Source organism: Dipodomys merriami, unplaced genomic scaffold (genome assembly GCF_024711535.1).
Source record: "Dipodomys merriami isolate MVZ:Mamm:240054 unplaced genomic scaffold, mDipMer1.0.p SCAF_5, whole genome shotgun sequence".
Lineage (NCBI taxonomy): Eukaryota > Metazoa > Chordata > Mammalia > Rodentia > Heteromyidae > Dipodomys > Dipodomys merriami.
Window position 1 is genome coordinate 64,039,259 of NW_027206068.1, and position 27,695 is coordinate 64,066,953.

At 39.3% G+C, this 27,695-nt stretch overlaps 1 protein-coding gene across 1 annotated transcript in view; it reads left to right on the plus strand.

The window, feature by feature from the left end:
• Positions 1-27,695, plus strand: part of Exoc4 (exocyst complex component 4) — a 689,440-nt gene that overhangs the window by 510,206 nt on the left and 151,539 nt on the right. The window contains exon 12 of the mRNA XM_069996791.1: positions 26,837-26,973. Within this exon, the coding sequence (XP_069852892.1) occupies positions 26,837-26,973 (137 nt within the window). The remainder of the gene's footprint in view (positions 1-26,836; positions 26,974-27,695) is intronic.

Below are 27,695 nucleotides of genomic sequence, written 5' to 3' on the forward strand. Positions count from 1 at the left end.
AGTCTCACAGAGTTTCCTACCATGGCTGGCTTCAAACCATGATCCTCAGATCTCAGTCTCCTGAGTAGCTAGGATTACAGGTGTGAGTCACCAACTCCTGGTTTATTCTCTCACTTTTAAGTGAATAGTCAACTGTGGCTTATATTTTATAATTGAAAACTCTTAAAATGTAGGAAATAAAACAAATATTTTTATTGTAATCTAGAAAGCTGAGTCAGAGTCCAGTCTAGAAAATTCCTTAGGACAAACTGAAATGTTTCTACTAGGTGGTAAAATTGTCACTTTTGTTGGTCCAACAAAGGTCAAATTGACCATTTTCCTCTGGTTCAGTTTCTACAATGCTGACATTTTAGAATTCAGAAAGCCAAACAGAGCACTAGAGCTATGCTTTTCTCTCTGAAAACATCCAAAGCCTATAGGCCACTGCCCATTTGTTTCAGAGAGGGGCCCAACTCTAAAGCTGTTAACTGTGTGTCAGAAATATGCCCCTGAGTTGCTCTGCTAGGGGAACAGCTGGTGACACAGACTGGCTAGTGTGGGACAGCTCACTCTCGCACCATATGCCCGTCTTATATTACACTGTCATACCAACAGCACCAAAGACGCCCACACTGAAAGTTCTCAGCAAGCAAGTTAAAGAGCCAGCAGTTTCTAATTCCCAAAAAGTGCCACTCACAGCCAGAAAGTTTAGTTCTGGTGACTTTGGGATTATATTTTATCAGCAGTTTGTGAAAGAGAGGAAAGAATTGTGCAAACCAAACACCATGGAATTCTTTCTACTCTTGTATCTGCAGCAAAGGTCTTAGTACCTGCTCAGTTTTCGTTTCATCCTAGGGAAAAGACTATTTCTGAGAGATGCTGGTGAATTGATAAAGATCAAATAGTTAACTATCCAGAGGACAGCCCTTACTATAATATATACATCATGTTTGGTAACGTTCCTACTTTTTCTCTTTATTTTCAGCTTTTAGTCATAAAATATAAAATTTTTCTTCTAGACCCATGAAATAATAATACCAAATACAAAATACTTTAAACTGTTAAAGGCACCTCTACATACTTGCTTCCATGATCCACCTAACTGCATACTTTGCATGCCATTAGTATGATGAGCTCCACATGCATGTGTTTGTTTTTCTGACTATAGCTAGAAATAATTCAGACACTTTAGCCAACCTCAGTTGCTCTCTGTTCCCCTCTGAGAGCATGCTGCTCTTGTGTTCTGACTCTTTCACTTTTCTCCACTGAGAGTGCTCTTTTCTGGTCCCCAAATATCCAAATATTACTATCCCAAGTTCCACAATTTCTGCTTCACAGAGCCTCATCTGAGCTCAGCTCTCCTTAAGTCCTCAGGAAAGTGAGGCACAGCAGCACACAGAGATCCCCAAAGGTTTTCAGAAAATGAGGACAAACAATAATAGGACCAGAAGTAGGGGCTCTCAAATTTGAATATTCAATAATTACCTTGTTTAAAAGTGGAAATTCCCAGACTGCACTCCACAGGTTCTGATTCTCTGGATCTGGAGTAGTCAGAAGTCTACCTTTTTTTTTTTTTTTTTTTTTGTGCATGTGCCAGTTCTGGGACTTGAACTCAGGGCCGGCCTAGGCACTGTCTTCTTTTCCTCTAGGCTAAAACTCTACTGGTTATTGTTGTTGTTGTTGTTGTTGTTGTTGTTGTTGTTGTTTGGGGGGGGTGCTTAATTGAAGATAAGAATCTCACTGACTTTCCTACTTAGGCTGGCTTCAAACCTCAATTCTCAAATCTCAGCCTCCTGAGTAGCTAGGATTACTGGCATGAGCCATCATTGCCCAACTTGGAGCCCACCTTTTTAAGCACCCATGGGTTTTCTGAAGAAAGTTGCTTTTGGGCACCTACTTTGAGAAACACTGGTTTCAAGGGAAAGCACATTACCTGTCAAAGTATAGCAAGGTAACAAAGCAAAGCTGTAATATCAGAGGAATTCTTTCACAGTTCTGCTTAGGCCACGCCTGCTGATTACAAACAAAAGACATAGCACAAGGAAGGCTCTCCATCAACAGCTGGAAATGGATGTACCTTTAGAAATTTTCTAGAGATCCATAGTCTCTCACCAACACTAGCTCATGTACTTCAGACCTTACATTTTCTTATTTTTTTTTCCACTTCGGTTCAGTAAAAAGAGTTTAATTCCCAGGGCATTTTTATTTCTTGGATTGATTGATTGACTAACAGAATACTAATTACATCAGAAAGGATGACCTGTAGTTAAACTAATTCATTGCTTTCAGTTGTGAAACTCCTGCATGGCTGTTTCTAAAATTTGCAGGGATATGCATAAGAAGTCAAGATTTGCGTGAAGCTAGAGAGAGAGAGTATTATTTATACACACGTAAGTATAGACACACACATGCACATATATAGTATATGTACGTGTGTGTTGCTGGAGATTGAATCCAGAGCCTTGCACATGACTAGACAGATACTATACCACTGAGCTACATCCCAGCCACATAGATATTTCCTTTTCAAAAACTGAAGTGAACATTATATAGGGAGAGTACTTCTTCCAAATTGTTCTGATGTGTTAACATTTGGTGATGTGACAAATTTATGCTAATGATGAGAAATTATAGTAGGGCAAAGACACATGAGTAAAACCATTAAAAATTGAACATCTACAACAGCAGTTGCCAGGCTGGGGGCCTCAGTAATTGCAAGGATGCATGAATCTGGATAATTTGTCAGCACAGACAACAACAGTTTTGTAGTTTGTATATTTATTTAATTTAAGCATCTTGCCATGCAAATAAAAGCTGTATTAGAGGATGCTATCTTGTATAAAATAGTTTTTTTGCTTGAAAAACTCACAGCTTTGCACTAGTGACCAACAGTTACAATACTCGTGATTTTTAGTGGAATCTAGTGATGGAACAGTTATATAAGTGAATAGAGTTCATAGCAGGCCAAGTGGCCCTTGAGCTATTTTTTAATTGATCTGTTGAGAGTGATAGCGGTACAAATAAGAAGTGTATCCTCTCGTGTTAGTTCTAGAGTGTACTCTTATATGCCTAGGACTTATTCTCAGAAGCTCATCAGTTTGTGCCTTGGTGACTTCTACCCATGTCTCTAATGTCACCTCTCTAATAGCTGCTTTCATTAAGAAACAACCATGGTGAACCAGTACAGAGCATTGTATGGCTGTGATGGCTGTTTGTTCACAGGCTCTGAAACTTGATGGGAGTAGGCCCGTAGATTTATAATTTGAAAGTTGATGGGTTTGGTGGCTATGTGCATGGCATTTCCCCTCTTGCTTTTATGTATATCATGTGCTTAATCACCTTTTTTGTGACTTCCATTTTTCACGAAGGAAACTATGACTAGTTAGTAAGTGGTAGATTAGGATCCAGTAGCCAGCTCTTCTAACTCTTAATTCTGTGCTCTTCTCACTCCACTGAACTTCTCCTTTTGGATCAGGAAGACTCATTAATTTATGAGTTGGCCAGAACACTAAGTGCTTTTTCCAACTCGCAAACTGTTCCAGTATCTCTAAGTATTAAATAATTGGCCAAATATCAACTCATAGCATATTGAAAAGCGGTCATTGTGACATCATTTCCTTGTCTCTCTTAAGATATTTGCTCTCAAGATAAGAAATGGAACATGAGCATTTTCATGCCATGAAAATACACAGAGGGCAGATGATCAGATTCCTGAGAACACATTCTCAAGTCTTGGATAGCTTCTTCATCAAGCCCATTTGATGGCCTGGGACAGTGGAAGAAGAGATCTCTCTGAGCTCCATTCTCTTCCAGTGCTGTGTAGTCAGCCCCTGGGTTCTCTGCTTTCTCAGTCTGTCTTGAAGTTGTTTGTGCCCTCCCCATGCTGTGTTTTGATGAAGAGATGGCCTATGTGTACAACTGTCATCCTTACTGAAGACAGTTGTTAAACTTAATAAATTACTGAAGCTCTTCCATTTCTCTTATTTGAGAAAATAAGTTATTGATGACTAAACTATGTACAGGTCATAGTGTTAGATGCTCTGAGGTGTACAAAAACAAGCAGGATCTGGGTTTGCTTTCAGTGAACTTAGAATTCGATGCAGTGATATGAAAAATACATCTGTATTATGAATCATGTCTTATTCATCAGAGTATTCATATTACTTTTTTACACACCTGGTTTATGTTCAAAGAACATAATGACACTCTTGATTTGATTAACAAGTACCAAAAGTGGATTAGTCTAAGTAAAATGGAAGCTTCTGATTTACATAACTAGTGGTTATACCAGAAACTACAGGCCCTCAGTCAAATGTATTTATTTAGAAAATGTTTGCTAATATCTGTGATTGTTCATACTGTTATTATTTTTTTCAGTAACCTACTAGGTAAGCACTTGTTCCCATTACATGAAAAAGCATCATCTTTATAATTTTAGGAACTGAAAACAGTAGGTATCTATTGCTACCATTTTTTGAAAGCATTAATAACTTTTAGTCTGTATAAGAAAAACTACATAAAATCATGCAACTGCGTGCCAATTTAGAGCCACTTAAGTGGGGTGCAAACCACTCTTGTCACAGTAACCTCTGGAGGGATGGCTTTGTTGCTGAACATAGAGGTTAATTTTGATCATAACAAGTCATTAATTTGTAGTGAGTCATTATGTTCGTACATGCGTTTCATTGCAAAAGATAGGCAAATATATTTTAGAAAAATCATCAATGTCAGGAGTACAAAGATTACATAAATGACATAAAGTATTAGTTATACTGGATTTTGTTTTTATTAAGCATTGTTTTAAAATAATCACCTTTTAAGAATTGGAATTTCATTTGGGAAATCCTTGCCTGAAAAACAAAGCGAATAGTGGTCATACATGTATGTAATTTTAAGGATATTTCATATTATATAACACTTTACATTTTTCTTCAACAAATTTCATGAAAATAGAGTTGTTATCTTGATTAATTTTGTTCACCAAGTCACTTTGGGTGATCTCTGGATAGTTATTTTCACTAAATTTTAAATTTTCATCTTAAAAAAATAGAAATCTAGGTGTAGGCATACCTGTAATTCCAATTACTAAAGAAGTAGAGAATTCAAGTGTTAAGCCAGTCTGAGCACAAAGTTAGTGAGACCCTACCTTAAAATGAGCTGAGCCTGGTGGCATGTGCTTGTTTCCAGGTTCTTGGGGAGCATAGGTAGGACTGTCATAGTCCAAGACGGATTTATACAAAAATTCAAGACCAAATCTGACACTAAAAGAGCTGTAGGCGTGGCTCCATGACATATGATTGTATTATGCTGTCTTCCCATTCTTTGTATTCCCATGGTTATTTCTATTCAGTCCTCTAGAAATATTTATTTTGTATTACCTGCTCCCTTAAATACCTCTAACGATGACCAATCACTGAACTCGAAGGCATCTATTTTCAGTATGCGTACTTTCTTACACTGGTCTCTCAGTATTACATGGGAATTACTCTCATTCAACCCACAGTGATGAAGGAGGACTAATAAAGACTGCCAGTGGCCTGAGCCAGGGGTTTGTCATAGAATCCCCTTTCGTCTCTGAAACAGTCCTGTGAGGTGAATGTTTTGAATACGATATGGAGAGAAATTAGATGGCTTTTCAGGGTCACAGGGCAAGTCATTGGCAGAGCTAGGGGTGAACCCCAGACTTTTCACTCCCACGTACACCCCACCTCCCTCAGTCGTAATGGGTTCCAGACATTGGCAGCTCAGGTTTTGCAAGGTCCTGTGTATCTCAGGTTGAGAGAGATGGTTAGTGACAGGAGGCTAAAGGATGGAGGCTCGGGTGTTCGCCTCACTGCCACCATGCACCATGGAGGAAGTTGGCAAGAATAAGACTGGCCGGAGAGGCCCTGCTAACGAGAGTACTGTTCTGTTCCTGGGGGCAGTTACTCTGTCACAAAGGCTGCTCAGTGGAGGAGGCTTCATCTAAGGCACTGAGCTTCCACTAAACTCAACCTTGACAAGTGCACTCCCATTTAATCTTTTATCTACTTTTCTTTCAAAATTGAGCTCATTTGATTCCTCTCTGGATCTGAGAGCTTGTGGGCTCTGAAACTTGGAGAGTTCCCCCCCCAACTTTTATTGAAGTATAATTTACAAATAAAAATTATATATAGCTAAGGTATACAACCTAATGACTTGATATATGTATACATTGTGAAATGATTACCACAATCAAGCTAATGAGCCCCTCCATCACCTCAAATAATTTACCATGTAAAGCTTAGTTGTACAGCTTTGCAAGGCATATGCAGTTTCTAATGAAGACGGAAATGTACTTGCTCTCTCCACACTGAAACAGATTCTGTCCATCCCAGTTCATGTGTGAATCCTTTTGAGACTAATTGCTTTAGAGTGCACTGAGCTTTCTCTACTGGCCAACCAAACTCAAGCACTGGCCCTCGACCACTGTGATGGTAGCGTTACAGACAGTGACACCTCCTGTCATCAGTGTTCTACAGCCCTGTGTAATAGCACATTCCACACTAGCACTCCATACACTGCTCTGCAGTCCAGGCATCTCCAGGCTCTGCACGGCACCAGACTAGACTGCCTGGCTCAGTTCCTGTTTTTGTTTTTATTTTCCTTACTGGGTGTGTAGCTTGTAACACAATACCTACCCTGTCTGGGCCTCCATTTTCTGTTTTATAACATGACAGTTGTACCTTCTTCCCAACACTCTGCAAGGATTAAATAAATTCTAGGTCAATTTTCAACGTACATGTACTGTCAACATTCAGTGGATGTTTGGTGTTGTCACTTTGACATCAGCCTTTTAATCCAAGTGAACAAACTCTCCCACCATCACACTGAGCAGCCCTGCTCCCTCTGTCCTAGACCCAACTAAAAGATTGCCACCTGCAGGAAGGAAAGTTGTGGTTCTCTTTCTGTTGGACCAAAGACTTGCTGTTGTTGTTTTTCACATAGGGAAAGTTAGTTAGAAAGCTAACTTGGGGCTCACCTCTCCCCACATTTCCCATCACAGTTGGGTTTAGCTTCTACGTTCATTTAAACATGATATGACCTAGACGGTAGCAAAGGCAAATCTGACTCACTTCCTTAACCCTAATAAAGACTAATTTCTGAAAACCTCACAGGTTGAGGTTGTGTATTGAAAAAGAACACGTCCTTTGGGAGAACACGTCTTTTGGTAGAACCCTGAGCAAATTCAAATTGACTAAGTTGATTAAAGGATGACTATAACTGATGCCCTGCATTCTGCTTGTAATCCAACTAATTACTATATGGTTGTTCTAAGAGGTGTTTAAAACATGAGTGCTAATGGCCTTCTCATTTCAATGTGTGTATTTGAGCATATTTCATCCATTTGGTAATAAAGTAATTGCTAAAGACACAAAAGTTGAAAAACAAGATTTTCTTCTTAGAAATAAATTAGAATATTCAAAACATTTTTAGTAATAGCTCTATATGAGTTTTGGCTCAAAGATAGTCTTTCTGTGTTTCACCTGTCAGGAATAAGAATTCCTTAGCTTTTATTTTTTTTAATTTAGTTTTATTGTCAAGGTGATGTACAGAGGGGTTACAGTTACATATGAAATGCAGTGAGTGTATTTCTTGTCCAACATTGTTACCCCTCCCGCGTTTTTCTCCCACCTTCCCTCCTACCCAACTCCCTCCACCCAAGTTGTAAAGTTCATTTCCAACATACCATCTTGTGAGTATCGCTATTGCATTGGCTCACCTTTGTCCTTTTTCTCATCATTTTGTTGTTTGCCTTCCCTTCCCCAAATCAGCTAAATGTATGTACAATACACAGGGTACCAAAATGAATACAGTGACAATAGTGTAAGCCAAAGGGGGGAAAAAATGAAAGAAAAAAAATTAATTTCACACAGTACATGAAAAACAACAAACAAAAAACCTCCTGTTTCCATATCTTGGAGTTTATTTTGATTAGCTTCATCATATGTGGTCATATGTACATAGCTATTGAGCTATTGTGCTCCTCTTCTAAGTCTATCCTAGATATATGCTAATTATTACAAATGAGAGAAACCATGGATCTTGTGTTTCTTTGGGTCTGGCTTACTTCACTTAATGTGATTTTTTTTTCCAAGTCTTTCCATTTTCTTACGAGTGGGGCAATGTTATTCTTTCTGATAAAAGCATAGAATTCCATTGTATAGTTATACCACATTTTCTCGATCCATTCATCTACTGAGGAGCATTTGGGTTGGTTCCATATCTTAGCTATGGTAAATAATGCTGCAGTGAACACGGTTGTGCTGGTAGCTTTAGTATGGCCTTGTTTGTAGTCTTTTGGGTAAATGCCCAAAAGTGGGATTGCCAGGTCATAGTCATAGGGGAGTTCTATGTTTAGTCTTTTGAGGAACTTCCATATTGCGTTCCATAGTGGTTGAACAAGTTTACATTCCCACCAACAATGTAGAAGTGTTCCCTTTTGGCCAATCCCCACCAGCATCTGTTTTGTTAGATTTCTTGATAAAGGCCATTTCTAACTGGGGTAAGGTAGAATCTCAATGTTGTTTTGATTTATATATCTTTTTTGGCCAGAGCTGTTGAGCATTTCTTCATGTGTCTATTAGCTATTCTTATTTCCTCTTCATAGAAGCCTCTCTTTACATCTTTAGCCTACTTGTTAATTGGGTGGTTGTTGAGGATTTGTTTTTCAGCTGTTTAATTTTTTGAGCTCTGAGTATATTTTAGACATGAGGTTCTTGTTTATTGTATGCCTAGTGAAGATCTTTTCCCAATATATGGGCTTTCTGTTGATCTTGATAGCTATGCCCTTTGCCATGCAGAATCTCTACAGTTTAATGCAATCCCATTTCTCCAAACTTTCTTTAATTTGTTGTGTCTCTGGGTCTTTATTAAGAAAGTTTCAACCTGTGCCAAGGAGACCTAGCGTTTCTCCTATACCTTCCTGTAATATTTTCAGTATATCTGCTTTTACCTCAAGGTCTTTGATCTATTTGGAGTTGATTCTGATGCAGGGTAATATAGGAGGATCTAACTTTCCTTTTCTATACATGTTTACTCAATTTGCCAGCACCATTTGTTGAAGAGGCCATCTTTCTTCCATTCTGTTTTTTGGCTCCTTTATCAAAGATTAGGTGGCCATAGGTCTGTGGATTCATTCCTGGGTCTTCATTCCATTGGTCCTCAGGTCAGGTTTTGTTTATTTGGATTGCACTTTGTGGCTTGGGCTGGGGTCATGGGCCATGATGATTTAACTGGACGTTGGCCTGGGAATGTGGCTTAGTGGTAAAGTGCCTACCTAGCATGCATAAAGGCCTGGGTTTGATTCCTCAACACCACATAAACAGAAAAAACCCTAGGACTGGCAAAACAAACAAACAACAACAACAAACTCACACACACACAACCAGAGTAAGACCTTCTGTGATTTAACTGGCCATTCACTTGGGAATCTTCCGATGTGTATATATTTAGGTCATTCTTTTTGGAAAAGATTCCACTAGGGAAAATTCTCTAATGTGCGTTCTGGAGGCTTGGCCGTCAGCACACAGGACACCAAATGGAGAAGGGAGGAAAAAGGCCTAGGCATCTGACATATGAATCTGCTGAACACCTTCATTTTCTTTCCTGCCATTTCTTGATCCAGAGAAGCTCTATTTTATTCTTTTCTGAGAACAAAGCTTCAGGGATTTTGCCAGAGTGAAGGAGAGACAATTGCTCAACTCTGGAAGAGGTCTGAGAATGTGAATACTTCTTAAATACACCTTCAGGTAATTCCTTCATTAGCCATTCTTTCCCTCTTGCCTCTACATCCAGATGAAGCTGGAGCTACTCGGATTTCAGAGATATCAGGTGCTTCTCAGCTTTCGTTACTGCTGACCATTGGAGACACTTGCCTCTCTTACTGTTTTCCACCCAAAAATTGGGTGGCTTTTGTTTTCCCTCCCTTGTCCTCCTGCCCTTGTTAAGTTTATGTCTTTGTTAGACAAATCTCACTGTTATCTCTTTGAGGTTTTGGAAGAGAAAATATGATGTTTTTGTTCGGTCTGCTGTCTTTGCCTTAAATTCTTCCCTCAACACAGCTCTCATTTCTGCTACCTGTACCTGCTACTCAGAAGGCTTCCTTTTCCTTTTCCCGATGGTGTCTGAGATGACCCTTTCTTTCTTCCCACCCATGCTATGAAGGTCCTGTTTTTCACTTAAACTTCTTAAAGGTCTAACCCACATCCTAAGTTGTCCATGTCATGATAGCATCCAGGCCCTGATGAATAGCTGGTATGGTATGTATTGCCTGTGTATATCTCTTTTCCACTTTTTCCAGAAAATTAAAGCTAGATGATGGCCCTTCATCTGGCCTGATGACTTGTAAGTTAAGTTGCAGCTTGATATAATGGAAGAACAAAGCCTGAAGTAGAGTAGCCTGGGCCGGCTCCAGGTTCAACCACCCTCCAGCCATGTTTTCTTGGATGATGAACTTAAACTTTCCTAAGGCTCCTAGTCTTCCATCTGTACAATGAACTACCTGGTGCCTAAGGGACACCAAACTTATGGCCAGGTTTGTATGATCCCTGGCATAGAGAAAGTAATTAATGAAAGTTACTCTTTCACTCCTTCTAGTCTCATCTCTTGAGACCATTGCTTGCCTACTTGCAGTCGCTCCAAGAAATATTCACTAAATGATTATTCAGGAAAAAGATGCTTAAGAGAAGCTGGTTCTTCAGACATTTCCTCTACTTGTCTGCATCCAAACTGTATCACATCGATTACAGCAAGAATGTATAATCTCTTCCTAAACTAGAACATTACAGCAGGAAACTCTTAGCCCTTGTGGCAGGGTACCTTGGGAGCAAAATCAGCTTTCACTCCAATGAAAGGACCTCCATATCACTATTGGCTTTACCAAAGCCAACCAAGGTTCGCAGCTGTGCTTTCCTGTGCAATTATAAAAGTGAGAACTGTGTTAACTAACTTCAGTTCAGTCCACAGCTTGCCACTTGGGATCTGGAAGCTAGCTGATTTTTCGACCTAAGGTGCTCTGCTATGTAGGGTTGCCAGTTATAATTATATGTTCAGGTGTCAATTAGCAAAACAGCCCATTATTTGACAGTTTGAAGTAATGAGATGGATCTTGCCCTAATGTTTCAATTCAACAAGCATTTGATAAAATTCTATTTAGTATGCTACACTTAGTAAAAGTGCTGGGATCAAAAATTTTAAATGTACATTCTTTTGGGGAATAATTTTCCTGCCACTAAAAGGCAGGATATTTCCCTATTCAAGCGTTTTATTTTGTCTTTCATACACCTCTCTACTTTTTGTACTCAAATGACAAGAATTATATTTTGGGTTTTTTAGTTTGTTTTGTGCTGCTACTGGGGCTTGAACTCAGGGCCTACAACATTTCCTTAGCTTTTTCACCCAAGTCTGGTGCTCTACCACTTAAGCTACAGCTCCATTGTTGGCTTTTTGGTCGTTACTTGGAGACAAGAGTTTCACAGATATCAGCCTTCTGAGTAGCTAGGATTATAGGCCCCAGGTGACAGGCTTAGAATTTTCACTACATCATAGAAATCCATTTAGTGGAAAGTCCTTCCAGAGTGTGATGGTCTCTATGGTTGGCTCTGGGGAAACCCTGGGGCATAAAGCCTGGTATCTGCTCCAGAAGTTACTAGTTGCCTGTGATGGTTGATTTTTTCTTCTGTCTATATCAATGCTTCCCATGCGTGTTTTCTTCAGTGTCATACCCAGCTTTATGCATTCATTATCTTCATTAAATTCCCCAGCTATAATTTCTCTTTACACAGTTTATTCTATGACTCACCTAAAGTGTGTCATCTTATAAAATAGTCTCTATTCTTTTTTTGGGGGGTGGGGGTCCAGTCGTGGGGCCTGAACTCTGGGCCTGGGCGCTGTCCCTCAGCTCTTCAGCTCAAGGCTAGCGCTCTACCACTTGAGCCACAGTGCCACTTCCGGCTTTTTTCTTTTTTCTTATGTGGTGCTAAGGAATCAAACCCAGGGCCTCAGGCATGCAAGGCAAGCACTCTACCACTGAGCCACCTTCCTAGCCCCTCTCTATTCTTTTTTGATCTCTGATTATTTTCCATGATTATTTTCCATGAGTAAAACATCTCCTGAGAACAGGATAAGAAGGTGCAAGAGCTGGCTTAGAGAATGGAGAGTGGATGGCATGCACAGCTGGACTCGGGGTAGAGAATGTAGTCAGCCCTACTCCGGACTTTGCTTTGTGAATGCTCTTTCATAGCAGACCTCTTTCTCCCCTCATTCAGTTGTAGTTTGTATTCTGCTTTTCTCCATCCATTTCGTCTCTTTATCTCCTTTTGTGTTTATTTCCTTGTGGTCATGAGTATCACATGTTTGAAGATCCAACGTCTAGACCAATCTTCATTTACTTGAGAATTTATATATTTGGGTACTCAGTGTCAGTGTACTTTTAGTGTACTCAGTGTTCTCCAGTACACTCAATTGTACTGTTGTTTTATTACATTTTACTCCAGGTCCTGCTATCAAGGGTATCCATATGCACTGTACAGCTCAAAGCAATACAGTATCACTAAATATATTACTGTGGATCTCTTCTCCAAATTCAGCTGCTTAAATTCCATGATAAACTCTATAAAGTTCAGCAAACTCTATAAACCAGTACTTTTCCATCTCCTCGGAGCTCCATTAACAAATATCCAGCAACAACCAATTAGTCATGCTCTAATCTTCTACGCCCACCAGCTGCCAATGACCTTGAGCCACCCAAGTTTCCATTTACTGTCTAGATGCAAGAATTCCCTCTAAGGCCATTCATGCCCACTTTACAGCTCTAGTGAGCTTAAGGACCAGATTTCTACTCTATATTCATGCCCATTCCTAGTTGCCCCTCCATCTATGACTCTGCCATTCACTTTTCTGTACCCCCTCCATTGCTTCTCCCTGTTCCTCGGCATTCTTCCTCTTAGTAGTTAAGAGCAGTTCCTTTGGAGACCTGCATGGCTTTCAGCCCTGCTACACCCCTCTAGTCACGTCATCTTGGGCATCTTACTCAACAGTTTTTGTGTCAGTTTTACCTATGACGTAGAGATAATGGTAAGCAATTGGTACACATATATTTAATAAAGTAAGCAGTTGTTATCCTCCCCATGAGCTTATTACATGCTAGTGTTTAGGATGAAAAGGACAGCAATAAAGGAACACGTGAAATAAATGAAGAAGAAAATGGCCCATGAAAACAGTAGCGTCAGGGATCTAGGAAAAGAGTAGATGAAATAAAACAGGAGAAGATGCTTATGGGGAAGGAGAAAGAAATAAGGGGAAAAAACAGGTATATTTCAGAATACTCTGCAAAAAAATTAAAAAATGTATGACATGAACTTTTAATATTTTCCTTCAAATAGATGTAGAAAGAAATGAAGGGCCATTTTCCCTTTTTATTTAACACTGGAAGTTGAACCCAGATCCCCACCTATGCAAGATAAGCACTGTACCAAAAGGAATATTTACGCCCAAAGGAATATTTCTCTCATTGCGTAGGGAATTTATACTTTGATTTTAGCAACTAAATCCCTTTTGGTCTTCATTCAAAGAAGAAATCTGTCACATATTTAAGGTACTTAGGCTAAATCAAATGTGTATTGAACAAGAGCCATGGAGCCAGCGTGAGAGATGAGTGTCCACATCTATGAAAAACGCAAGCCGAGCAGCCAGCGTCTCATTTGTCTGACCATCTGGAAATCTCCAGTGATCTAGGGACTTAATTTTGCCCTCATTTTTAGAACAAAAGAGAAACAATAAAAGAAGAAAATGGGCAGCCGGGACATTCTACTTTTCATTTATTTAAAAAAAAAAAAAAAAGAAGAAGAAAGAATCCTCTTGATAAAAGAAGCCAAGAGTTTAAAAGAAAAAAAATGAAAAAAAAACCATTGAAGTGATTTGAACACTCTGTATTTTGCGGTGGGCTCTATTGTTTCCAGTTACATGGAAACTGTGGTAATTTTATGAATCAGAGTTTACTTTTCAAATTATATCTGCATGTTTTTTTAAAGTTCCTCCTAAATTATCCACAGTAAAAAGTTGTTGAATAATTTTTTTATTTAATACTTTGGGATTTTGTGCTAATTTGTATTTTAGAAAATTTAAACTTAACAACTCCAAGATAAAATTATGACAGCTCAGTCTTTGTGTACTTTATTTCTCCTACTTTTCAAATCACATGAGCCTATTTTGCTTCCACAGTCTCTCATGGGAAACTAGAAAATAGGAAGCCAGGTTTAGTGTAATGACAACTGAAAAGCAAGAGTTCTTGTATACCACCCAGTCTCAAACAATTTTCTCTTTAGTCATATGTGTCATCAGTCATAGTAATCTTCAAAACTTGGACTCTGTTACTAATACCCCCTTTTTAGAGCCATGATTCCCAAGGCAGGCCAGCCAACTGAGAGGCCAAACAGGCTAACTTGTGATCCACAAAGAGTTAATAAAGTAGGGACCATGAAGTAGAATGTCTCTTAAGCTATCCACAGTAAAAGGCTGTATGTGTGTCTGTGTGTGATTACAAAGCTTTCTTGGGCAGAACTGGGTTTTTCCTATTTTTTTTCTATTTTTTGGAGTTAAAACATTCATACCTTTGGGAGTACAGTAATGCTAATTATCTGTTTTACATTTTATTTTGTCTCAAGCATCTTTTCTTGATAAAATAAAAGGTTGTATGTGTGTTAGTCTAGCCTTTTCCCTTGTTGGTAAAACAAAAATCTGGAAATAATTGCACTTTCTAAGTATTGGCTGTATCCTTTCCAGAGATGGAGGTGTTTCCTGTGTGAAGAGACTGTCTTGGAAGGAAATGTACCAAAGCTTCAATGATTCTGATTTTCATCACTGTCTTCCTGGGCCTTTGTGGATGTTTCTATTACTGTCCCTCTCACACCAGCCTGGTGGGATGCTGTGGGGTTTAGTTCCATCACAATATATTATGGGGATATCCAAACTCATATCAGCCCTTTTCTTATGACCAATGGGCTTCCTCAACTGAAATCTAAGAAAGCGAAGTGTGACTGACTCATATCCTAAACTTAGAAAAGTGACTTAAAACCTAAGTTTATTTTAGAGTGGGGACTGGAGATGGTTCATGAAGAAAATCTTACCCCTTGCAATGAAGAAATGGAGAATGATGGTTCAGCAGCCCTACATCAGTTCGTGTTTAAGCCATTTTTGGAGAGCCATGCTCCTGTTAGCTACTTAGGTGATTTTGTGCCTGCAGTGCATTCTATTTGGCTCAACATAGCAAGATCCTACAGAACTCTTAAATGTAGTATTGGAGTGAACTAGAATTCTGGGTTTACAACTACTTAAAAGTCATTAGTTCTCAAACGTTATCGTCACTCCCAGTATGCAGCATATCTGAACTGTATCCCTACCCTTGAACCAATTTTCCCTTGTGCGTGTTTATGCTTGCTTGCATGCTTCCTTGCGTGCTCTCTCCCTCAAACAGTTCCATATGTTCTGTTTTACTGGAATCCTAGCTCCTGCTCATTCTCCTCCTTTGAGGGCCCCGTTTCTCACCTCTGAGCATACAGGGAACTGAGGCTGAAACAATTTGTAGAGAAACTTGTCAGCATAATTGATTATTATATGGTGTGAGCCACCAAAGACAGGTGAGCCTCCACAGAGTGGAACAAATGCGTGTGTGGAATGCAGCTCCCACTGGGTCCAGCTGGACTTCCTCCTCTGACATGTTGATTTATATATTTGTAGCTCTTCCCTACTGAATCCTGCCCCAGTGTGGGTTGTCCCAGCTTCCTGCTGAATAACCCCTGCCTTGGCTACCAAAAAAGTATGAGTAAAGGTTCTGCTATGTGAATGTGGAGGTTTGGGCATTGCCCTAAAGGAAGTTGCAGAGGACATTGTAATCTTTAAAAGGCCAAAATAATCAGATAAAATTCTTGAATAACCTTGAAAGAAAGGACCTTCTGTGAATACAGATGTTTTCTGATATCACATAAACTAGTCAGAGTGGCATTAAAAAAAAATCAGAAATGTCAAAAAAAAAATCATTTCCGACCATCATTGGTGGCAGCGTGATGTTCTGGTGTTCTTTCGAATCCTCTGCCTAAGTGTTAGCCTCCTTCCTGGAAATGCTGTTAAGTGTTAGACTTGCTGTGAAAGAGGGAAGATAATGACTGCTCCGTTTTCTCACAATCTGTTGGGATATTGACTATTTGCAAAGTAGTCTCAGTTCTCAAAAACAGGAAGAAGAGTATTAGAAAACGCTACCACAGTGGTGTTAGCCTGACATGGAAAAATGATACTAAAGTACAATTTCAGAAATAAATTCCAAGACAGGCTGGATTATTAGCCCTGAACCTGTTTGTGAATAGTTCAGTAGCCCTTCTGGTCTATCCATCCATCTTAGGCATCAGCTCTGAATGAATTAAGAGACCTAGGTTTCAGAAAAGTAAGTAGAGACAAAAGTACCTAGGAATTGTCTCCCTGGGCTGGCTTCGAACCTCAGCTCTCAGAGCTGAGTCTCTCAAATAGCTGAGATACATTTGTCGTTTGAAGGTTAAATGCCATTACATGAAACTCTTAGTTTTTGTCAAAACTCTTATTATTTACCTTTTTATCTTCTTTCCGTGAACAAAAACATGATGTAGTACATATTTTATTATAGTTAAATTTGAATGAAGAATTTCACTTCTAGGCATGAAATATTTCAGGGAGTTTATGGAGACTATAAGCTTCAACTGTATACTTCAACAAGGGCCAAATTGAACTTCCTCTTATCCTTTAAGACAAATAGTTCGTGTAAACATTTAGGAGGCTTCAAATTGTCCCCTTAAGGAAAGAAATTGAAATATTCTACAGTGCATTTTAGATCTACTTGACTAAGAAATCAAGGTGGATTCACAGCCAGATACTAATGCACTACTCAACCTACATATTATTCAACAAAAGAAAATAAGTCAATATATAAGAATAATATTTTATTTTCTATATCAAAAACAATTTCCAAAATATAATTCAGGACTTTATTTCTCTTGTCTGGCTTTTTATTAGTATAATAAAGATCAGTGACATCGTACAGATATCAATGGTTCCAAATATCATGTTCTATTGGTTCATGTTTAGGCCTCTGTCCTATATATAGTTATGCTGGCCCTGCTATTCCAACTGACCAGTGTGATTTCTCCACTTACTGTTATATATGCTGAACACAAAAGGAGAAAGCTAGAACATCTGCTTCTCCATCTTTCGTTGTCTTAGAAATAGCAAGAGATTTCCTACCTTTTTTTTTTCTGTCAGTCTTGGGGCTTGAACTCCGAGTCTGGGGGCTGTCTGTGTGTTCTTCAGCTCAGGGCTAGCACTCTACCACTTCAGCTACAGTGCGACTTCCAGTTCTGGTGGTTTATTGGAAATAAGAGCCTCACAGACTTTCCTGCCCGGGCTGGCTTTGAACTGTGATCCTCAGATCTCAGCCTCTTCAGTAGCCAGGATTACAGGTGTAATCCTAGGCACCCAGCTTGTCTACTTTTTTTTCTGTCATGCTCAGTGGGTCCCACACACCAGACAACAGGTAAAATTACATTTTCAAAATGTAATGTACTAACAGAAATTCCCCAACAACAAATCCTCAAAGAAACAACTGCCCAATAAATAAGTGGGCTAAACACTTAAAGAGAAACTTCTCTGAAGAGGAAAGAAGGATGGCCAATAGACATACAGAAGAAATGCTCAACGTCTCTAGACATAAAAGAAATGCAAATCAAAACAACATTGAGATACCACCTTTCACCCCAGTTAGAATGGCTATAATCAAGAACTCTAATAACAACAGATGCTGGAGAGGAGGTAGACAGAAGTAACTTTACTGTATTCTTGGTGGGAGTGTAAACTTGTTCAACCACTTTGGAAAGTAGTATGGAGGTTCCTCAAAAAACTCCACATAGAGCTCCCCTATGACCCAGCAATCCCACTTTTGGACATTTACCCAAATGATCACAAACAAGACCATACTAAAGTTACCAGCACAACTATGTTTATTGCAGCATATTCACTATAGCTAAGATATGGAACCAACCCAGATGCCCCTCAGTAGATGAATGGATCAAGAAAATGTGGTATATATACAAAAATGGAATTCTATGCCTCCATGAGAAAGAATGACATTGCCCCATTTGTTAGGAAGTGAGAGGTTAACATTTTTGAACTGCTGTAAGCTTCAAGTATTCCTCTATTAAGTCACTTATTTTTTCTTTGTTTCCTGTGGAAGTGTTTCGTTGCAAGCAAGAGCTGAAATTACTGTGTTCTGAGTTCAAACCATTTTGCTGCACATGATTGCATTACTTCTCTTTGTAATCCCATGCAGTCCCATCACCTCCCATTCAGTTGGAAGCAATATTCACCTTCACTGTCAGAATGAGACCTTGGATTATTCATTCTTTTCTTAGACTCCAAGGGGGTGTTGACAGAAGCTCACTTTTGTCTTTATTCTCCAGAAGAACTTTGAAGTAAAATGTCCCTTGCTACTTTGTGGGATGAGTAGCATAATTTCTGGATCATTCTTTAAACTGAATTGAACACTTTTTCTTCTGTTGTTCTGAAGCTAATTTAGCCATCTTTTCACAGTATTTTCTATCTTGCAAAGAAAAAGCTTTGTTCTCACCATCTGTAGCAAGGCCACATTTCAAGGATCCATACTAGTTCTCATCATGGAGCTGGCATCAGCTCCACTGTGACGAAGACCCCTTCGGCTCTGGCACCCAGTAGATGCCATCGGGGTGAGACTATGCGTGAGCAAGAAGTCTCAGAGTGAGAACGATCCCTGAGCCACCTTTCTCTTCATTGGTCCCTTTGTCTGGCCCCTTCCTTCTCCTTTTTATTTGTGTCCATTCCCTTTTTTCTCTGTTAGATCCTTTGCCTCTTGCCATCACTGCACAAGCCATTCATTCTTCTCCTAAGGCCATAGTCACCCCCTGGCTCTAAATTCTCCCTTCTCTAGGCCACCCCAATGTTTATGCCAGTCCTTTTCCTCAGATGAGGAGCAAAATAGGCTAGTAAAGAGAACATCAACCTGAGAATCAAAAGGCCTGAATTTGTTTTTTTTTTCCTTTCAAATCTCATTCCATTCCTGTCTCTTCCTCCTCCTCCTGCTCCTCCTCCTCCTCCTCCTCCTCCTCCTCCTCCTCCTCCTCCTCCTCCTCCTCCCCCTCCCCCTCCCCCTCCCCCTCCTCCTCCTCCTCCTCCTCCTCCTCCTCCTCCTCCTCCTCCTCCCCCTCCTCCTTGTTTTTAATCTGTTTACCGCTGGTTTTCAGCAACTTCTCTTGCTGTTATGCTGGCTGCCTGTTTGGAGCTGTGGCCTTGTACTTTTCATCAAATTTGAAAAGTCTGCAGCCACTGCATCTCCTTATATTTTCTTTGCTTCTTCAGGAACTCCAGTTACATATTAGTGGCTTGATATTGTCTTAAAACTCATTGACACTTTTGGTTTTCCATCTCTTTTTATTCCCATTTGTGTGTTATCTTGAGTGGTTTCTATTGCTGTTTTCCATTTCAATTCTTCTTATATTCATGTGGAGTTTTTTTCTCAGTAAGAGTGTGTGTGTGTGTGTGTGTGTGTGTGTGTGTGTGTGTGTGTGTGTGCATGAACACGCATGTGTGTGTGCACATGCATGTGCTAGTTCTGGGACTTAACCTCAGGGCCTGTCTCTTGTCCCTGATCTTTTTTATTGCTCATAGCTAGTGTTCACCACTTGAGCCACAGCTGCACTTCCAAAATTCCACAGCTGCATTTCCAACACTTCCAACAAATGGAGATAAAAGTCTCATGGACTTTCCTGCCTGGGCTGTTTCTGAACTGTGATCCTCAGATCTCAGCCTCCTAAATAGTGGGATTGCAGGTATGATCCATGAGCACTGGCTTTCTTTTATGTTTTTTTTTTGTTGTTGTTGTTGTTTTTACATGGAATCATGTTGGCTGGTTCTGTTATCCATGTCATTTCTTGGTCTATTTCTTTTATGTGGTGCTGAGGAATCAAACCCAGGGCCTCAGGCATTCAAGGCAAGCGCTGTACCACTGAGCCACCTTCCCAGCCCTTGGTCTATTTCTTTTAACTGATTTTTCTCCTTGTTATGTATTTTGGAGGCAGGACATATGGTTTTATTGTTACATTGCCAAGTGCTGAATTTTGCTACCATCCTTTGAATATTGTTGAATATTGTTTTAAGGCGTATGTCTCACTTTGTTTCTAGACTTGGTCAGATTTGTCCAGGGTATCCTTTGGTCTAGGATACAGAGTTCCATTGATTTGAAATATAAATGCCTGTAGATTTTTTTTGTTAGTACCTAATATCAGCTAGAGAAAGAAAGAACCCCCTGGGATCTCAGAGTCTAATTATATACAAGTATTGTAGACTGGCTTTCTGTTGTTTTGTTTGGAATATAAAATCTCAGAGCTTCAAATCTCATAAAAAGCCCAATGTTGTCAGGGTTCAGTAGCTCATACCTATAATCCCAGCTACTTAGGAAGATCTTCTGATTTTACTGTTCAAGGCCAGCTTGGGAAAAACAGTTAGTTGAGACCCCATCTCATCAAACAAGCCAGGTATGGGGTTATGTAGCTATGTGAAGGGAATGTCTGAAGCTAGCCCGAAGCAAGAATCATGAAACTCTATCTGAAAACTACCCATATTCTAAATGTGGTTGGAGCATGGCTCATGTGGTAGAGTGCCTGCCTATCAAGACCAAGGCCCTAAGTGAAAACCCCAGTACCAACAGAGAGAGAGAAAGAGACAGACAGACAGACAGACAGACAGAGAAAGTTAACTCTACTAGTAAGAAATGCTAGACATAGATTTTACTCAACCATTAATGTCCTCTCCCCAAAATAGTTAAAATATATAATTGATAATTTATTTGCCATGTGTTTCTAAGTTTTCAGTGGGCAAACAAATGTTATAATTTCTTATACTGTCTTTTCTTCTCACCCTGTTTTACATAGCCTACCTCGCCCTTTTTTTAGCCTGATGAAGAGCCTCAGAATGGTTTTCCTTCTCTAATATATAATTATATTCATCTTTTCTGAACAGTACACCTTTCTGAAATTATCTTCCTGTACTTAAAATGGGTCATCTGGTGATTAGTGACATCAAATTGGATTAATTATAATTTCTTTCTGGAAAAGAAGGAATTAAAAGTGTTCAGGCCTGTATATATGTATATATGTTCTGTCAAGATTAATGTATGATGCCTTTCTCAGCTCACTGTCTCTCACACACACCCTTCACCCCAGATTCAAACAACTACTTGAAATTCCCTGGATTCCATACAGTTTCATGTTCGTTTGCTCCGTTGACCTGACGTATTTCTCTTTCAACCTTGTTCAGCCTGTAAATCACTATTTGCCTTTTAGGACTCAGGTCAGTTGTAGATTTCTGTTTCTCACTACTCTCTCTAGTTACTGACCCCAGTCCCATTCACTCTTTCATTTCCTGTGCCTCTACTGTATAATGTTAATGTAGCACTGATGTTAATGTGGCCCTGATCTATGAACTTGTCTAGTCATCTAAGGTTGTTGGAGAGTAAGACTCTTATTAGACTTTGTACCTCCTATAGATCACATAATATTTGACACAGAGAAGCTATTTACTTAACATATATTTTTTAATTAGTTAAATTCCCCTTTCATCCTCTCTAAAACAGTTCTAGTCTGTTGGTAGTCAACAATACTGCTATATGTTCATTATTCATTTAGACCTCATTCTCCATACAAAAGTTGTTTTTTATCACAAATTTATGTCTTAAAACTTTTAAATTAGCAATATGGTTATTGGTAGACAAACTAGAAAACAATACGATCAGGAGCATTTTTTATGGACATATGTAAGATATTATGCCACAATAAATGTTCAGTCCTTAGAATCTTGAGAACTAAGATACAGTAATTGTACTAACAAGAGGGCTGTGGTCTGACTCCACTTTGTCAAATCAGTTTTGTGACCCCTGCTGAACATTATAATTGTATATTTGACTTTTTACTCTGTCTCAATGTGCTATACGTTAACTCAGTTAATAAGCATTTATAGAGAATCTGAAATGTGTATTGAGGATTTGAGATATGGTCACTGGTTAAAGAAATGTAGTCTTGTGGAAGAGAAAGCCAAATAAACCAGTGATTACCACACCCTATCTAGGGCGGAGGCTAAAATCCTTTAGCAAGGGAGTTTGGAGCACAGAAAGACATTTGCATTGATAAGGCTAACCTTTGTGTTGCTGCAAAAATGAGTAGTGTGAGGTAGGAAGAACATTCCAGGCAAGGTGATGAGGAGGCATCAAGGCACAGAAGCAGGGATTGGCCTGGTACTTGCAAGGAATGTCAAGTCACATAATTTGGTTGGAGCAAGGTCGAGCATGCTCATTGGAGCTACAGAGAAAGACAGGAAGGCAGCCAGGCCCACAGCTTACCAGGATTGCTATTCAGGGAAGAGTATGGAGAGATGGGATAACCCCGAGCTCTCCTCATTTCTGCCAGTGCTGTTTATGTTTCTCAAGGGTATCACTGGTCTTCAGTATTAGTAATACTGCCAGTGCTGTTTATGTTTCCAAAGGGTATCATTGGTCTTCAGTATTAGTAATACTGTTACCAGAGGTACATGGAACTTTCCCAAACCATGTTTTGGAAACACTATTTCAATTGATATAAAAAAGATGAACTATGACCAGACACCCAAGGCTCATGCTTGAGTGGCTCAGGAGGCCAAGACTTACAGGATCATGGTTCAGTGTCATTCTGGACAGGAAAGTCTGTGAGACTCCATTTTCAATTAACGAGCAAAATACCAGACTAGAGATGAGGCTCAAGTGGTAAAGCACCAACCAAGTAAGAAAACCCAGAAAGAACATTTGTCTCAGAGCTCAAAACAAGTTACCAGTACCAAAAAAAAAAAAAAAGCACTGAATTTTGTTTCATTTCAGTAGTTAATGGGAACAGTGAATATTATAGCTACCTCTTTAAGATTCACAGTGTCCTTAGCATATTAAAGATTTTCAGTCTTCTAGGACAGAAACCATTTCTGTTTTCTTTAACTTACCATTTTTCTAAATTATTTTAATTTAGAACCATCTTTATATTAGTATCATTTGGCAAACCTTGGACTCGATCTCAAAAGGTCAAATCATCTTCATTTGTTTTTGTGGTACTGGGGACCAAACTCAAGGCCTGGTGCATTCTAGGCAAGCACTCAGGTTACACCATTAGCCCTTCACTAATTTTTCTAAAGTACAGAACCAAAAAGATGCTTTTCTTGTTGCTATTATATCCCTGAAATAAAAATCTACTCATTTATGTATTTATAGTAATTTTTTATATGGCATCGGCTATCCTGAGATTTAACTCCCCCCTCACTTTTTATGTCACGCTCAGACTTTATTACCTGCTAATAGTTTGCAAGAAATACAAATTGAGTTACATCTATCTAAACAAATATCAGTCATTTTAATGTGCTTAATAGAAAATATAATGCATGAAATCAAAGTTTTGCATATTATGGAGTCCTTATTTTCAGTATTGGCAAACTTCAAAATTAGTAATGAGTCAGTAAATCATTTGTAATGCTGAAGGGACCAAATAAATTTTTTTAAAAAAACAGATAAGACCTTGTTACAAATTTCATGTTTTCAGCATTTATCTGTCAGAATCACTGATTTGGAAACTATAATAAATCCTTGAAAAATAAGGGTGGGTTTTTTTTTCTTTCTTGTAAAAAAAAAATTCTCATCATTTTGCAAACTGCAGTGTCATTTTCCTTGAAGAGAATGTAGTGATTGATTACCCAAAGTACAACCATGACAAGGTAAACCAACCAAATAGCTGGAAAATTGTATGTAATCATACAGCGTCGCATGGGCGCCGAGTTGAGCACAACCGTTAGAATTAAACTGTGCCGTTCTAATCATTTCCTGCTGATACTTCCTGTTCATTCCCAAACCTTAACCTCCAGGGGATAGGGTGGGGTGTTTGCAGTCATCCCTTCCCCTCCATACGCCCTCAGCCCCATTCTTGTTTCCCCAAAGCGCTGCAGTAAATGGAGCAAATCTCCTTCACCCAGGGAGATTTCCAAATGCAAAGACATCTGTCAAATAAGTGACACTCAGAGAGAGGTTTATTTTTTGTATATTAACGTTCCTCAATGATCCAGGTTATCCTAAAGATCCTGAGAAAGTATAAACAAACGGAGAAAGGGGAAGATAGGAGATGGCCAAAAAGAAAATGAAATTTCCTGGCCCTCTTGAGAAGTAGACATCTCATGCAGAAGGCTAGATGCTGCCATGGCGGGAGAGCAGTTCTACAGAAGCAACACACAAACTGAACACATGAGTCATGAGGGCTAAAAAAGGGGTGTGAGCCAATTATCCTCTTCCATTAGTTGCCTTATTGCAGTCATTAGAAAGGAAGAGGCTACCGAAATGGCCTCAGAGATGATTATCAGTAGTGTCATTGGAAGTAGAACCAGGCCCTTTCTCCTCATTCTCCATACATTCTCCCTGCTCATCTCCTCCCAGTGCTTTAGATTTGAGGCAGGCTTTGTTAGGATGTCTGAACTCTCCTCTCCTTCTTTAATTACTGTCCACATGGTGTAGGATAGACTGCGTTCTGAATCAGGATGAGGATTTTAGATTCTTCGTAACGTGGGGACATATAGCTGGGCAGAATCAATTCCTGTCACTCACACACAAATACAGAGGAATAGGATTATAGATCAGGGTGAAGCTGCAGTGCTTTAATCTTAAAATCAATACGGAAAAGGAAGTTGAACTTGTGGGGATTCTATAGAGACTGTAATTTGGTTTCCTGTGAGGTTTGCCTTACAGAATATAATGCTACCTCCCTCCCTCCTTCTAATTATTTTACTGGAGCTAGAAGAGAAGGAAGGAAAAGAAGACAGAAACCTCTACAACCTAACAAACTTGAATAAAAATGCAAATGTCACTCATAATCCAAGCTAATCCTTTGTGGTGTTATTTTTTTTAAAAAAAGCTTTTGTCCATTTTATTTTTCAGGAAAAAAAAATCGCCTAAATTCTGTGGCCCATCCATAGCCTGTATTGAAGCAAAATAAAATGTCTTTGATTCTTTCATAGGTCACTGTCAGCCTGAAAAGTATGTTTAATGTTTGCTTTTATGGCTAGATCTGCTATAGTCTGTGTAATTTTATACAGATAAATATGCAACACACTAGATGCTGATCGAAGGACTCCAAACTGCTAAGCATATGATTAATATTTACTCCAGTGTAATGCTTCTCCTTTTGAAATAGGGATGAACTAATGGTTTAAACAACTCAGTCTTTTCTTAATCAAAGCTTTAGAGTTTATTGAATATGCCTCTTTTCAGATACAAAACTGATTTGTTGCCTTATGCTTTCTGTATCTAGCTTTAACATAGGCTTATTATTTTTCCCTCAGGATAGTATTTTAATTCAGTTTTAAAATAAGTCTGAGACTGCACTCTGCTGGCTACTGCTACTGTAGCCCCTCCCCCCACACCCCCACCCCATGGCTGTGTGTTTAAGGCTGTTCCCCAAAGAGATGCTATTGGGAGCTATGGATGGTGGAAGAAGTGGGGCCTAGTGGGAAGTCTTTAAGCCCTTGGGGACATCTTCTTTCCCTCCAGGGCCATGAGGTGAGCAATTTGGTTAGGCCCAACATTTCTGTCTTGCCATGGCCTAAAACAACAGGACTGGTAAGCCAAAATAAAACTTTTCTCTTCATGAGTTGATTATCTCAGTTACTTTTATTTTTTTCACAATCATAGACAGTCGACTAAGAAAAATGCAAAATACTATGACCGGTCGCCTAAGAAAATGATGGAACTGTGGGCTGGGGAACTCAGGCCTCATTCTAAGACAGAACAGTGGTGAAAAGAGCAAAGCCTGAGGCTCTTGCTTTGTGTTTTGTGTTCTAAGCCTACTTACCATCTTAATGGAGAATGATTATGGGATCTACCTGGTAGGTAAGAGTTTTTAGAAGTCTGGGTTAAAGCATGTACCCTCACATGCCTAAGAGTCCTAAAACGTTCATGGTAATTGTGAGAGTATGTGAATTTCAAGTGAGATAATATGTTGTGTATGTGCAAAGCTACAATACATATTCTAGATGTGTTCCTAATAGATAGTTTTGGAATAAAACTATCATGAAAGAATTTTTCTTTGTATGATGCTTGCCATGGGTTGTTCCTATCTGCAAAGTACAGCCCTATATTAAGGCTTCCAATGTTGTTGTTTTTATTTTTTTCTTAAGAGCCATTGAGAAGCATCAGCATAGTCATTCATGCGGTTACTCCTAGCACTTGAGAGGCTCAGGCATGGAGACCATGAGTTTAAGACCAGCTTGAGCTGGTCTTGAGACCCTGTATCAAAACTATAAATGAACAAGAACACTAATAGAATGAGCAGTTCCGTGATAGAATGCTTGCCTCGCGTGTGTAGCATATGCCGATCCCTGGGTTTATCCTAGCATCATAAGAGAGGAAGAGAAAAGGAAGAAAGGAGGGGAGGAAAGGGAAGAGAAGAGGAGGAGAAAAGAAGCTACAGAAATACCTTGTAAATCTCAAGGATTCTGTGTGACCTCAGTTTGAAAAGTGTTTATCCTAGGTCATTCTCACATCTTGGGAAGGAGCAGCATGTAAGGTATTTATTTGGTGGTTGAATATAGTACACATCTTTAGATGTCATATCCTTTAGGAAAGCTTCAATGTCTTAAATTGTTGCATCTTTCTCTGTCCTTCTTGTTCTACACATTTCCTGGGTACAATGTTCTCATGAGTTTCTCTGTCCCCTTGTTTGCTATTGTTCATTTCCAGAGCACAATCATTGTGGAGAAGACAGTGCAAGACCTCATGAACCTGATGCATGACTTGAGTGCATATTCGGACCAGTTCCTCAACATGGTGTGTGTGAAGCTCCAGGAGTACAAGGACACCTGCTCTGCGGCCTACAGGTAGAGCTCCTTGGGGGATTAAGCAGTCTCTGTGGAACATGGTGGTGGTTCTGATAGGTGACTGACTTTCCCCATTATAGAAAAAGAGTGTTCCTAGATTTGTCAGGGGGCCTGGCAAGAACAGGCATCACAGAAATCGAGACTGAAAGGACAGATACTTGAGACTGCCATTTGGTGGCTGTTGATTTTCTGGAAACCAAGAATTGGAAGAATTGTCTTCCTCCAGGAAAGTCCAGATCTTGATTAGCTCAGCTGGTGGGTGAAAGCCATTTGAAAATCTTAATCTATAAAGTGCTTCTATCCCATTCTTACAAATATAGTCTTCCAGGTATTTGATCTATAGCCTCCTTATTGTCACAAAAAGGTCAGTCTACCTCTTTTCAGCATCAGTAGAAATGAAAAAAAAATCAATGTTATGAGCTTGAAAACTGTTAGCCTTCTGATTCCTGTCAGTGCGAAAAATCTCTAGGCTTATGGGAAAGATCATACTACTTCTCATAGCAAAGCAGATAACAGAAACAAATTACGGCTGAGAAGACATGAAACAATTACAGGAGAAGAGCATGTACAGTAAGATTAAATTATATGTGATATACAATTAAGGATAGAGGAGTAAGGCTCAGTACATAACTCATACATACAATAAAGACTACAAGGTCAGAACAAAGAAAAGAAAACAGGAAGAAATCAGAGACAGAGTGGTAGCATTCAGATATGCTTTG